This window comes from Macaca nemestrina, chromosome 4 (genome assembly GCF_043159975.1).
Source record: "Macaca nemestrina isolate mMacNem1 chromosome 4, mMacNem.hap1, whole genome shotgun sequence".
Classification (NCBI taxonomy): Eukaryota; Metazoa; Chordata; class Mammalia; order Primates; family Cercopithecidae; genus Macaca; species Macaca nemestrina.
In genome coordinates, this window is record NC_092128.1 from 149193384 (window position 1) to 149207963 (window position 14580).

The window sequence follows — 14580 nt, forward strand, 5'->3', positions numbered from 1 at the left end:
CCTTATTTTCCTAGGAAAATAGAAAGAAGGAAGAGAAAATATAGAAATCTGTAGAAAATATAGAAACCATGTAATCAGTTTATACTGAAAGGTGACACAGAATGTTATAAAATGTTTAGTTTCTTCAAATAGTTTTAGTTTTTATAATAATAAATATACTGGTAATTAATATGTGTTTATATATTTATGTATATGTACACACAACATATATAATGTATATGTACACATACAAACACACTCACGTATATGCAATTTAAACAACTATACACAGAGGCCAGGCGTGGTGGGGCGGGCGGATCACGAGGTCAGGAGTTCAAGACCATCCCGGCCACATGGTGAAATTCTGTCTCTACTAAAGATACAAAAAATTAGCCAGGCGCGGTGGCGCAGGCCTGTAATCCCAGCTACTTGGGAGTCTGATGCAGCAGAATCGCTTGAACCCAGGAGGTGGAGGTTGCAGTGAGCCAAGATTACGCCACTGCACTCCAGCCTGGGCGACAGGGTGAGACTCTGCCTCAAAAAAAACCCAAAAAACAACAACAAAAAAACTGTACACAGATAGATACGCTCCTTGACTTATGATAGGGTTATGTCCTGATAAACCCGTAAGTTGAAAATATTGTATGTCAAAAATGCCTTTGTGATAACCTAACCTACTGAATGTCCTATCTCAGCCTTGCCTCAGAATACTTACATTAGTCTATAGGCAAAATAACACAATATCTATTTTATAATAAAATGTTGAGTATCTTCTGCAATTTATTGAATACTATACCGAAAAACAATGGTTCCATAGGTACTTGAAGGATGGTATCTACTGCAAAAATAACTTCTGCAACAAGGTAAAGTAGTAGAAAAATATTTTTTTTTTGGCTAGGCGCGGTGGCTTATGCCTGTAATCCCAGCACTTTTGGAGGCCGAGGCGGGCGGATCACAAGGTCAGGAAATCGAGACCTTCTTGGCTAACATGGTGAAACCCCGTCTCTACTAAAAATACGAAAAATTAGCCAGGCGAGGTGGTGGGCGCCTGTGGTCCCAGCTACTCAGGAGACTGAGGCAGGAGAATGGCGTGAACCTGGGAGGCGGAGCTTGCAGTGAGCCAAGATCGCACCAGAGTGACAGAGTGAGACTCCACCTCAAAAAAAAAAAGAAAAAGAATTTGTTTTTGAGACACAGTCTCACTCTGTCACCCAGGCTGCAGTGCAGTGGCACGATCTCGGCTCACTGCAACCTCCATCTCCCATGTTCAAGCGATCCTCCTGCCTCAGCCTCCCATGTAGCTAAGATTACAGGCATGCGGCACCAGGCCTGGCTATCTTTTGTATTTTAGTAGAGACGGGGTTTTGTCATGTTGGCCAGGCTGGTCTCGAACTCCTGGCCTCAAGCAATCCACCCGCCTTGGCCTTCCAAAGTGCTGGGATTACAGGCATGAGCCACTGTTCCCGGCCAGAAAAATCTTCAGTTGAAACATCTTTTTTTTTTTTTTTAGTTGAAATATCTTTTTTTTTTTTTTTTTTTTTTTGAGACGGAGTCTCGCTCTGTCACCCAGGCTGGAGTGCAGTGGCCGGATTTCAGCTCACTGCAAGCTCCGCCTCCTGGGTTCACGCCATTCTCCTGCCTCAGCCTCCGGAGTAGCTGGGACTACAGGCGCCCGCCACCTCGCCCGGCTAGTTTTTTGTATTTTTTAGTAGAGACGGGGTTTCACCGGGTTAGCCAGGATGGTCTCGATCTCCTGACCTTGTGATCCGCCCGTCTCGGCCTCCCAAAGTGCTGGGATTACAGGCTTGAGCCACCGCGCCCGGCCTTGAAATATCTTAAGTTGGGGGCCATCTGCAGTAGAATTCTGTAAATGCCCAAAATTAGTTAATGTTAAAGCCATGTTTCTCAAAGTCCCAAGTTCCATGTAAACTGCCTATTATCAGAAAAAAAGTTATCCATTAAAAGTCAAAGGCATAAAGAATAAACTAATACAAAAAAATTGTAAATACCTTTGCTGGGTCACAAGGCCGCCGGTTGATAAAGAAAAACTGTCTGTCTGTTGAACTCCTTCCAACTCCATGCGCGCATTGTGAAATGAAACCTGAGATGCTATTCAACATTAATATGGTGAGGACAGGATTCCAGAGTGAAAAGGATTAGAAATACGATCACATGGCAAATTCTTTTTTTTTTTTTTTTTTTTTTTTTTGAGATGGAGTTTCACTCTTATTGCCCAGGCTGGAGTGCAATGGCACGATCTCGGCTCACTGCAACCTCCATCTCCCAGGTTCAAGCGATTCTCCTGCCTCAGCCTCCCCAGTAGCTGCGATTACAGGCATGCACCACCACGCCTGGCTGACCTTTTTTGTATATTTAGTAGAGATGGTGTTTCACCATGTTGGTCAGGCTGGTTTTGAACTTGTGACCTTGTTATCCGCCCGCCTCGGCCTCCCAAAGTGCTGGGATTACAGGCATGAGCCACCATGCCTGGCCAACATGGCACATTCTTAAAGTGAAATGAAAACAAAACCCCAGGTGACGTGCTGATAAGTATCACTATTGCAGTGCATGGGTATCTGTGCTCCAAATCTTGATGAGTCATCAAAGAACCAGACCTTCTGGAATGCTCTGAAGCTCCTACAGTCAAGCAATGCACCACAGGCGATGCAGTGGGTCCAACACTGATGTGTTGCAGCTCTCCTTATCCTTCCTGATAAATCCTCCGTAAGAGGAGTGGGTCTCGCTTCACATGCATTCTCAGAACCTCCGTACTGCCGCCCCTGGTTTGTCAATGAAGTCTAACCACTTGTGCTCAGGATTCTGCCCACATTCCCTCCCCTTTCACAATCTCCCGGTTAGGAAGCTTGTATCTCACATCTTAGTAAAGCGCTTGCTTCACATGAGACCCACCCCGGGGACACCGGCGTTTCCGGAAGAACACCACCTTCACACGAAGACACGAAGCTCCGTGTTTACAAGCTCAGGCATAGGCCAAAAGCAAGTGGACGAGGAATAAGAAATATAGATCTAAACGCAAAAAAACAAACAAAAAGAAATACAGATCTTAGGCTGGGTGCGGTGGCTCATGCCTGAAATCCCAGAGCCTTGAGAGGCCAAGGGGGGGCAGATCACCTGAGGTCAGGAGTTCAAGACCAGCCTGAGCAACAAGGTAAAACCCCGTCTCCACTAAAAATACAAAAAATCAGCCAGGCCTGGTAGCCCCAGCTTCTCAGGAGGCTGAGGCAGGAGTATCGCTTGAACCCGGGAGGCAGAGGTTGCAGTGAGCCAAGATCACGGCACTGACCTCCAGCCTAGGCAACAGAGTGAGACTCCATCTCAAAAAAAAAAAAACCCAACATATATATATAATATACAATATACAATATATAATATATATTATATACAATATATAGTATGTTGTATACTATATATTATACACAATATATAATATATATAACATATAGTATATATTATATATATTTTATAAATATATATTTTATATATATTATATATATAGAGAGAGAGAGACGGAGAGAGACAGAGAGATCTTTACAGGACCAATCCCATTTATGGAAGTGTCTATTTTCTTCTTTTTTTTTTTTTTTTTGAGACTGAGTCTCCCTCTGTCGCTCAGGCTGGAGTGCAGTGGCAAGATCTTGGCTCACAGCAAGCTCTGCCTCCTGGGTTCATGCCATTCTCCTGCCTCAGCCTCCCGAGTAGCTGGGACTACAGGCGCCCGCCACGACATTCAGCTAATTTTTTGTATTTTTAGTAGAGACGGGGTTTCACCATGTTAGCCAGGAAGGTCTCGATCTCCTGACCTTATGATCCGCCCACTTCAGCCTCCCAAAGTGCTGGGATTACAGGCGTGAGCCACCGCGCCTGGCCAGGAAGTGTCTATTTTCTTACACTAAAACTAATGACACTGAACTGCCTTCATCAGATGCCAAAAAAGTTAAAATCATTTAAAATGATACAATAATTTAAAAGTTAGTCTAACTAACCAGAGCCTTAAAGAAGACTAACTCAACAGAAAACCACCTGAAATGTACCAGTTACTGGGAACATGGTTTGAATTAAGTAACTGAGTCCCTTGTATAAATCATCCTTCTTAGCAATAGCACTGCTCACAGTTTTATAAAGGACATAAAAGACTATTATCCCTAGCCAGGCGTGGTGGCTCATGCCTGTAATCCCAGCACTTTGGGATGCCAAGGTGGGCGGATCATCTGAGGTCAGGAGTTTGAGACCAGCCTGGTCAACATGGTGAAACCTCGTCTCTACTGAAAATACAAAATTAGCCAGGCGTGGTGGTGCACGCTGTAGTCCCAGCTACTCAGGAGGCTGAGGCGGGATAATTGCTTGAACTCAGGAGGCAGAGGTTGCAGTGAGCCGAGACAGCGCCATCACACTCCAGCCTGGGCAACAGAGTGAGACTCTGTCTCTAAAAAAAAAGAAAAAAAAAATCCATGAAACTATTAGCCCTAAAATCACTATCTTAAAAAAAAAAAAAAAAAAAAAAAAAAAAAAAAACCTCTCAGGATAAAATGTTCACTTGTAGTTCTCTTGCCAGCAATACTTACTAAAAAAGATTATGCAGAGCATCCGAACAGCTCAGACCATACTCTTCACACACGGAGTCACTAGGGGGCACCTGAACAAAAGGAATGAGGCTTTGCACCTAAAAAAAAAAAAAAAAAATTCACAGTTACTACAGTTACTTCCTAATAAAGACAGAGTGGACTTATCTGTTTTCTTTCTTAGTCAAGCTATCCGCACTACAAGCACAAAAAAATTAAAAGAATCTTTTTTTTTGTTTTGGTTTTTGAGACAGGGTCTCTCCCTCTATTGCTCAGGCTGGAGTGCAATGGTTCAGTCCTACCTCACTGCAGCGTCAAACTCGTGGGTTCAAGCCATTCTCCTGCCTAGCCTCCCGAGTGAGCAGCTGGGACTACATGTGCACATCACCACACCTGGCTAATTTTTTTATTTTTTTGTAGAGATGGGATCTTGCCATGTTATCCAGGCTGGTCTTAAATTCCTGGGCTCAAGCGATTCTCCCACCTCAGAATTGTTGGCCGGGCGGTTCAAACACATAATCCCAACCATTTCTTCTCCTGAAGTGCTGGGATTACATGTGTGAGCCATCGGGACGACACTTTTGATTTTATGATACAAGAAAGACGAAACAAGTGGCTACTTATTCATAACCCACACACTGCCCACAATAACTTACATTTTTTTCAGAGAGACAGTGAAAGGATGCAGTATATGAGTGTCTCTGGAAGAATAAAATGGAACACATTCAGCTCTTAAACATTAATTTTGTGATAGGTACTTTTTTTTTTTTAAGACGGTGTCTCGCTTTGTGGCTCAGGCTGCAGTGCAGTGGTGCAATCTCAGCTCACTGCAACCTCCATCTCCTGGGTTCCAGCAATTCTCCTGCCTCAGCCTCCCGAGTAGCTGGGACTACAGGCGCCCACCACCATGCCCAGATAATTTTTGTATTTTTAGTAGAGACAGGGTTTCACCATATTGGCCAGGCTGGTCTCAAACTCCTGACCTCATCATCTGCCCACCCTGGCCTCCCAAAGTGCTGGGATTACAGACGTGAGCCACTGCGCTGGTAGGCGCTTTAAAGATCGATTCTTAGTATGGGCGCAGTGGCTCACGTCTGTAATCCTAGCACTTTGGGAGGCTGAGGCAAGCTGATCACTGGAGGTCAGGAGTTCGAGACCAGTCTGGCCAACAAGATGAAACCACGTCTCTACTAAAAATACAAAAAATTAGCTGGGCCTGATGGCACGTGCCTGTACTCCCAGCTACTCAGAAGGCTGAGGCAGGAGAATTGCTTGAACCCAGGAGGCAGAGGTTGCAGTGAGCCGAGATCACGCCACTGCATTCCAACCTGCGTGATAGAGCAAGACTCCATCTCAAAAAAAAAAAAAAAAAAAAATCGACGGGCGCAGTGGCTCACACCTGTAATCCCAATACTTTGGGAGGTCGAGGCGGGTGGATCATGAGGTCAGGAGTTCAAGACCAGCCTGGCCAACATGGTGAAACCCCGTCTCTACTAAAGATACAAAAAATTAGCTGGGCGTGGTGTCACGCGCCTGTAATCCCAGCTACTCGGGAGGCTGAGGCAGAATTGCTTGACCCTGGGAGGCAGAGGTTGCAGTGAGCCCAGAGAGCACCACTGCACTCCAGCCTGGGTGACAGGGCGAGACTCTGTCTCAAAAAAAAAAAATAAATTCTTAGATTTTATTCTCCATTCTACTGGAAGAGACAATGGAAACCTGCCATAATATCTAGAGCAATAAGAGGCGTTGAAGTAACCAGCCAACACTACCTGCTTCTGTCCAAACACAGAGCCGATATTTTCCTTTATGCTGGGGCTTCCACCTGTGCACACCACAGGCTGTCGTTTTCCTTGTCCAAGCTGATTGGTGCAACTTACACGGATGCCTGCTGAAATGATACAGTAGGCCTGTAAGACCTGGACCATTTTGGCATATTCCTGTTTAAAAAACACAAACACAATATTCTACGTTACTTTAATATTATAGGAATTACACAGCTCAAGTTATAACATCCAATGCAAGGTTCTCACATCATCGCACAAATCAAGGGAAGCACTGTTGACAGAATGAGCTGTAAAGAGGTATCTTCCTATATTCTACAGAAGAAACGCAGAGCTTTTGGCTCCTGCTCACAGTCCTCTCACTTCCCAATGTGCCATGTGTCCTGGTAAAAGTACAGCCTGCAATCCCGGCTGCTCAGGAGGCTGAGGGCAGGAGGATCACTTGAGACCAGGAGTTCAGGACCAGCCTGGGCAACACAGCAAGACCCTGTCTCTACAAAAAATTTAAAAAAAAAAAATTAGCCGGGCGTCGTGGCATGCGCCTGTAGTCACAGTTACTCAGGAGGCTGAGGTGGGAGGATCACTTGAGCCCAGGAGTTCGAGGCTGCCGTGAGCCATGATTGCACCACTGCACTCCAGCCTGGCTGACAGAGAGAGGTCCTATCTCTAAAAATGAAAATTTAAAAACTGAAACGTACATTGTGTTTGATTTTATAATCTCTCCTTTTAAAATGTATCTTTGTATAATAGAAAGACTGGCACAAGCATTTTGATATGCAAAGAGATACACAAAAATGTTCACTGAAACAATCTCTATGAAAAAACAGAAATGACCTAAGCAAGCATCATCAAGGAGTTAGTTAATTAATTATGGTATAGCCATACTGCAGCAGAATGACAAAGCATAAGGCAGTGCACACCGACTAAAGAAGACAATCACAATATGCTAAGTAAAGAGTCAGTTATGGCTGGGCGCGGTGGCTCAAGCCTGTAATCCCAGCACTTTGGGAGGCCGAGACGGGCGGATCACGAGGTCAGGAGATCGAGACCATCCTGGCTAACCCGGTGAAACCCCGTCTCTACTAAAAAATACAAAAAACTAGCCGGGCAAGGTGGCGGGCGCCTGTAGTCCCAGTTACTCGGGAGGCTGAGGCAGGAGAATGCCATAAACCCGGGAGGCGGAGCTTGCAGTGAGCTGAGATCCGGCCACTGCATTCCAGCCTGGGCAACGGAGCGAGACTCCGTCTCAAAAAAAAAAAAAAAAAAAAAAAAGAGTCAGTTATACGGCCAGGCATGATGGTTCACAGCTGTAATCCCAGCACTTTGGGAGGCTGAGGCGGGAGGATCGCTTCAGCCCATGAGTTTGAGACCTGCCTGGGCAACACAGATGGACCCATCTCTACAAAAAATACAAAAATTAGCTGGGCATGGTAGCACGGGCCTGGAGTCCCAGCTACTTGGGAGGCTAAAGTGGGAGGATCCATTAAGCCTGGGAGATCAAGGCTGCAGTAAGCTGAGATTGTGCCACTACATTCTAGCCTGGGTGAGAGAGCAAGACCCTGTCTCAATTTAAAAAAAAAAAAAAGCAAAAAAAACTTTCAACCACATACAATTCTGTATTACTTGCATGCTGTACATTCTGTATTACTTGCTTTCATTAACTTATGAATGTATCTTGAAAATTATTCCAACAGTTACAAACACATGAAATTAAAAGGAGTCTGAAAAGATATACAAACTGTAAGTAATGGTTATCTTTAACAAACGTAAGTTCTACATTCCTGTATTTTGCTAAGGCACTAACTTTTTTACCATAAAATACAAAAAAAGAGTAAGTTTTCTCTATTTTAAAAAATTTCAATTTTGAAAAAATGTAATAAAGTTAAAATTAGCAGCTGAGTGCAGTGGCCTATAATCCCAACATTTTGGGAGGCTGAGGCAGGCAGATCACTTGAGGTCAGGGGTGCAAGACCAGCCTGGCCAACATGGTGAAACCCCATCTCTACTAAAAACACAAAAATTAGCTGGGCGTGGTGGCACACACCTATAATCCCAGCTACTCGGGAGGCTGAGGCAGGAGAATCACTTGAACCCAGGAGGCGGAGGTTGCAGTGAGCCGAGATCACACCACTGCAATCCAGCCTGGGTGACAGAGTGAGAAGACTCCATCTAAAAAAAAAAAAAAAAGTTAAAATTAGCACCAAATGCTTTACAGGTAAAAAAAAGTTTTTAGCTGCATATGTTTAAATAACTTTTTAGATTATAAAAAATACACATACAAAACAGGCACAAAGAAGACAGCAAAAACTGCATGGGATCTCACATCCAAGGATAACCGCTGAGAACATGAAAGTGCTGACTCTTCCAGCCTTTATACTATACACATCTAGGCCTGTTGTTTTGTTTTTATAAAACTGTAATCATGTAATACAGACAGTTTTATAATCTGCTTTTTAAACACAACAATTATATAACATTTAGCTGCTTTCATTTGCATTCAAATTCATAAGGGTTCCAATAACTCGTTTCTCAGAAAACCAAGAGAAATATTCTTTTTTTTTTTTTTTGAGACGGACTCTGGCTCTGTGCTCAGGCTGGAGTGCAATGGCGTGATCTCAGCTCATTGCAACCTCTACCTCCCAGATTCAAGTGGTTCTCCTGCCTCAGCCTTCCCAGGAGCTAGGACTACAGACGCACGCCACCAGGCCCGGCTAATTTTTGTATTTTTAGTAGAGACAGGGTTTCACCACTTTGGCCAGGATGGTTTCGATCTCTTGACCTCGTGATCTGCCCGCCTCAGCCTCCCAAAGTGCTGGGATTACAGGCATGAGCCACGGCGCCTGGCCAAGAAATATTCTTATTAAAATGTAAGTACATAAGGCCAGGCCTGGTGGCTCACGCCTGTAATCCCAGCACTTTGAGAAGCCGAGGTGGGTGGATTACCTGAGGTCAGGAATTCCAGACCAGTCTGGCCGACACGGTGAAACTCCGTCTCTACTAAAAATACAAAAATTAGCCAGGCGTGGTGGCACACGCCTGTAATCCCAGCTACTCAGAAGGCTGAGGCAGGAGAATTGCTTGAACTCGGGAGGTCGAGGTTGTAATGAACCGAGATTGGCCACGGTACTCCAGCCAGGGCACCAACATGATACTCCATCTCAAAAAAAGATAAAAATAAAAAATAAATATATACGTATATGTATTTTTCCAGACAAGGTCTTACTCTGTCTCCCAGTCTGAAGTGCAGGGGTGCAGTCATAGCTCACTGCAGCCTCGAGTTCCTGGGCTCAAGTAATCCTCCCACTTCAGCCTCCCAAGTAGCTAGATACTACAGGTGCATGCCACCATGCCCAGTCAATTTTTTTTTTTTAATTTTTCTTAGAGACAGGGTCTCACTATGTTGCCCAGGCCTAATAAACACTATGTGATGAAAAGAAAAAAGTACATCATCCTAAAGTCTTTAAGTCTTTAATGAGAAATGCAAATAAATCATGTCTCAGTAAATTACGGGAAGAGAATCAACAGCAGAATAAACATCTTTAGTAAATCTTTTGCTCACGTGCATTAACCAATACTCTTGAAAACCAGGATTAATTTGCTGTACCTTCTTAATATTCCTTTGAAATTCCTTATGGCGCACAGGTAGTGTAGAAAATAACTGCTGGACGCTGACTGTGGTCCCTCTGGGGCGGGGGTAGGGGGCTTTCTGGATGATTTTTCCATTGTGATCAAACACCAGTCGAGTCCCAACCTTCGCCGATGCGTGGCAGGTGGAAATGGTGACGTCACTGTGAGAGAATACCAGGCATGGTGTGTTCAGTGAGAGGCCCATGATGTTGGGCACTGACTACTCTTTCCTTCGCTTGCTTTTCCCTCAAAACTTTCCTAAAAAAAGCTGATGATCCCTTTGAGATCATCAAGATCTAAACGGTTGAGGAGTCATCATAAAATCTAAGGTTTGGCATCTAAAAGACAGTGAGACAGAGAGCACTAAACATGCTTTGTTTTGATAAGAGCTTTGATTTTGTTTTTCAGCTTGAACTGCAAAACCGTCAATGATCTCAAGATTCATTTATTCACAAATAGAGATTTGTTTTATTACTCTTTGAACAAATTTTTTTAAAAGAATCTAAAATACATTATAATTAAAATGTGTATGTAGGGCAGAATGCAGTGGCTCATGCCTGTTATTCCAGCACTTTGGGAGGCCGAGGCAGGCAGATCACTTGAGGCCAGGAGTTCGAGACCAGCCTGGGCAACATGGCAAAACCCCATCTCTACTAAAAATACAAAAATTAGCCAGGAGTGGTGGTGCATGCCTATAGTACCAGCTCCTCAGGAGGCTCAGGCACGAGAATCACTTGATCCTGGAAGGCAGAGATTGCAGTGAGCCGAGACTGTGCCACTGCACTCCAGCCTGGGTGACAGAGCAAAACTCTTTCTAAAAAAAACATATATATATATATATACACACACATATATACACATACATATATATATATTTGTATATAATTATGAAAATTTAGTATCTGTGCCATAATTAAATAGTGCTTTGGTTAAATGTTTCCCTAAAAACTGATAATCAAAACCAATGGTAACTATCATTTATTATCTATATGTTATGTTAAAATTGAGAAGTTACTGTTTTAATAAGGGTAACCATTTTTTTAAACAATACTATTTGCTTCATTTCATTTATTTATTGCTCACATTTCAGAAGTACTATGACTTAGATTGGCAGCGAGACAAAACAGAATTCAGAAGCTAGAAGTTGAGATGTTGAGATAGAAAATTGTAAAGAATAATGATTCCAATTAATTTTCAGAGAGGTTTTTCTAAGGGGTCAAGTGAATGGATAAAAATATTGTATCACCTCAGTGCACAAAGTGAGCTCAGAGCTTCCCCCCGAAAGCCAAAAGTTTCAACCTGAGTTAGGTCAGCAAACTCTTGAATCTTAGATGTGTGATGTTTCAGAGCTGAAAGACAGTGTAAAGTAAGGATTAAGATATCTCAAGTGCTATAACAACAAATATACATGGTATCTAGTAACTGGCTTTAAAAAACTGCTTTTGCGTTTCCCAAGACAGTGTTACTCACAATGCTGGGACGTGTGGCCCAATTATTTTATAATAGGATCAGAAAAAGTCAACTTACTTAAGCCTTCGAAGTTTTCTTCTTCTACCCCACATCCATTGTCTGAAACTTCAATGAGATCCACTCCATAGTCCTTAAGCTTTAGATCTAGAAAGTTTAAAATATTTACATATTTATTAAAAATGGACCCATGCTATAAGTTTTTACATTGACATTATTTATAACATATGCAAATTTAAGAGTCATAACAATACCTTTAGTTACATGTACTAGTGTCGTTTTGTATATTTCATTTTTATAAAGTCCTTTCTGGTTATTTACTAGCCTAGACTAAATAGTTTAGCTTTTTCTTTCTTTCCTCTTTTTTTTTTTTTTTCCCTAGGCTAGTCAAGTGAAGCAGTTGGAGTGGAAAAGGAACAAAAAAAAAATCTGTAACTGGTTGTGATCAATTAGTTGTAAAACCGTTGCACTTTGACCAGCCTTTTCTTTTGAAAGAAATAATTTTAACATACCCAGTAAAGAGAACAGGGGTTGGGCACAGTGGATCATGCCTGTAATCCCAGCACTTTGGGAGGCCAAAGCGAGCAGATCACCTGAGGTCAGGAGTTGGAGACCAGCCTGACCAACATGGAGAAATTCTGTCTCTACTAAAAATACAAAATTAGCCAGGCTTGGTGGTGCATGCCTGTAATCCCAGCTACTCGGGAAGCTGAGGCAGGAGAATCGCTTGAACCCAGGAGGCGGAGGTTGCAGTGAGCCGAGATCGTGCCATTGCACTACAGCCTGGGCAACAAGAGCAAAACTCCACCTCCAAAAAAAAAAAGAGAGAATGGGTTCTGGAATCAGACTTCCTGGATCCTATTTTATTAGCTTTATAATCTCAAAAGAAGGAAACTTGCTGTCCCTTAATTTCCTCATCTGTAAAATGGAGATAATAAGTTCTATCTCATAAAGTTATTCTGCAGATTAACTTTTTATGTTTTTTTATTTTATTATTTTCTTTTTCCTTGTCTTTTTTTTTTTTTTTTTGAGATGGAGTTTTGCTCATCACCCAGGCTGGAGTACGGTGGCATGATCTTGGCTCACTGCAACCTCCACCTCTCAGGTTCAAGCAATTCTCCTCCCTCAGCCTCCTGAGGAGCTGAGATTACAGCCATGCACCACCACATCTGGCTAATTTTTGTATTTTTAGTAGAGACAGGGTTTCACCATGTTGGTTACACTGGTCTCGAACTCCTGACCTCAAATGATCAGCCCCCCTCAGCCTCCCAAAGTGCTGGGATTACAGATGTGAGCCACTATTCCAGGCCTATTTTATTTTATGTTTTTGAGACGGAGTCTTGCTCTGTCCTCAGGCTGGTGTGCAGTGGCACGATCTCAGCTCACTGCAACCTCCGCCTCCCGGGTTCAAGCAATTCTTGTGCCTCAGTCTCCCAAGTAGCTGGGATTACAGGCTTCTGCCACCAGGTCCAGCTAATTTTTGTATTTTTAGTAGAGACAGTTTCACCACTTCGGACAGGCTGGTCTTAAACTTCTGACCTCAGGTATCCACTCGTCTTGGCCTCCCAAAGCGCTGGGATTACAGGCGTGAGCCACCACGCCCGGCCTACTTTATTTTTTAATAGAGATGAGGTCTCACCATGTTGGCCAGGTTGGTCTTGAACTCTTGGCCTCAAGCAATTCCGCCATCTCAGCCTCTCAAAGGGCTAGGATTACAGGCATGGGACACCACGCCCAGCTATTTTGAATATTAAATATTTCTGTGTAATTCTTAGCATAAAACCTGCCTGGCACACCATAAGAACACAATAAAAGCTGTTACTACTACCTAGCTAAGTACTAGGCACATAATAGGTACTAATTTTAACTTAAAAATAATACTTTATTACTACATCAACACTTGACAGTCGTGTTTCAATAACAAATGTTTCTTGACTACAACATTCACTGATCATTTCTTGTGGCTTAAAACTCTCCCAAACTTACCAATATTAGTGGCACCAGCATCCAGACTGTTTTCTACTAACTCCTTCACTGCAGTGCTTAGACTCAGTACCACCTGCCCAGAGCAAATCTGATGGACTGACTTCCGATCAATAGGTTTGATGGCCTTAGCAGGTTCTGTACTAAAGAAATCAGTTACAAGAAACAAAGCAAATATTCAGCTATATATTTTCATCCTGATTTTCACTGTGGGAAATGACTCAACACTGTAAATAGTTTATGGGTCTAATCTAATCATTTATTATATTAGCAAATACATTTATTATATCCAGAAATAGAAACACTGTTTTACAATCCTTAAACATGTACCCAAAATACTTCTGGATAGATACTTCAAATTAAACACATCCTTACTATCTAATTATACTAGGATCCACATGGAGAAAACATACATTGTATCTCTCAAATTACCAAAATCTTTGGCAACAATGGTGTCTTCTTTCTTGAAAAGTGAAACCATGACTGGCTGCCGTGGCTCATGCCTGTAATCCCAGCACTTTGGGAGGCAGAGGTGGGTGGGTCACTTGAGGTCAGGAGTTCGAGACCAGCCTGGCCAACATGGTGAAATCCCATCTCTACTAAAAATACAAAAAATTAGGCAGGCATGGTGGTGGGCAACTGTAATCCCAGCTACTCAGGAGGCTGACGCAGGAGAATCGTTTAAACCTGGGAGGCGGAAGTTGCAGTGAGCCGAGATTGCGGCATTGCACTCCAGCCTGGGCGACAGAGCAAAAAAAAACAAACAAAGTGAAAGCAACATAATTTCCCACATAATTAGAAAAACCAACAGTATGCTGGGAAATACACAATGTTTAAGTCAAAATCATCTCGGAAATTGGGTACCAGTTATATAACGATTCCTTATACACAGTTGCCTTTGATACCCTACTCCAAATTGAAGCTGCCAGCTGCTGTCTCAGCAAAGACCCTCAAAGTTCTTGCTGTACGAGCTTTAAGAGTTTTATAACGGTTTCATCTCCCCTCATTACCTGCTCCAATCCATCCTCCACTCTATCACCAGAGCTATTTTTGAAATCACAGATCTGGTCAAATAATTTTTCTGCTTAAAAATTTACAAGTGGGCCGGGCGCGGTGGCTCAAGCCTGTAATCCCAGCACTTTGGGAGGCCGAGACGGGTGGAT

General features: G+C 43.0%; 1 protein-coding gene across 2 annotated transcripts in view; it reads right to left on the reverse strand.

Annotated features, from left to right (window-relative positions):
- LOC105498115 (PMS1 homolog 2, mismatch repair system component) overlaps window positions 1-14580 on the reverse strand; it is a 40705-nt gene that overhangs the window by 23627 nt on the left and 2498 nt on the right. For both annotated transcript variants that reach the window (XM_071095318.1, XM_071095319.1), the window contains exons 2-8: window positions 13421-13560; window positions 11495-11581; window positions 11214-11316; window positions 9945-10128; window positions 6329-6496; window positions 4563-4660; window positions 1989-2088 (exon numbers count right to left, since the gene is read on the reverse strand). In XM_071095318.1, the coding sequence (XP_070951419.1) occupies window positions 1989-2088; window positions 4563-4660; window positions 6329-6496; window positions 9945-10128; window positions 11214-11316; window positions 11495-11581; window positions 13421-13560 (880 nt within the window). The remainder of the gene's footprint in view (window positions 1-1988; window positions 2089-4562; window positions 4661-6328; window positions 6497-9944; window positions 10129-11213; window positions 11317-11494; window positions 11582-13420; window positions 13561-14580) is intronic.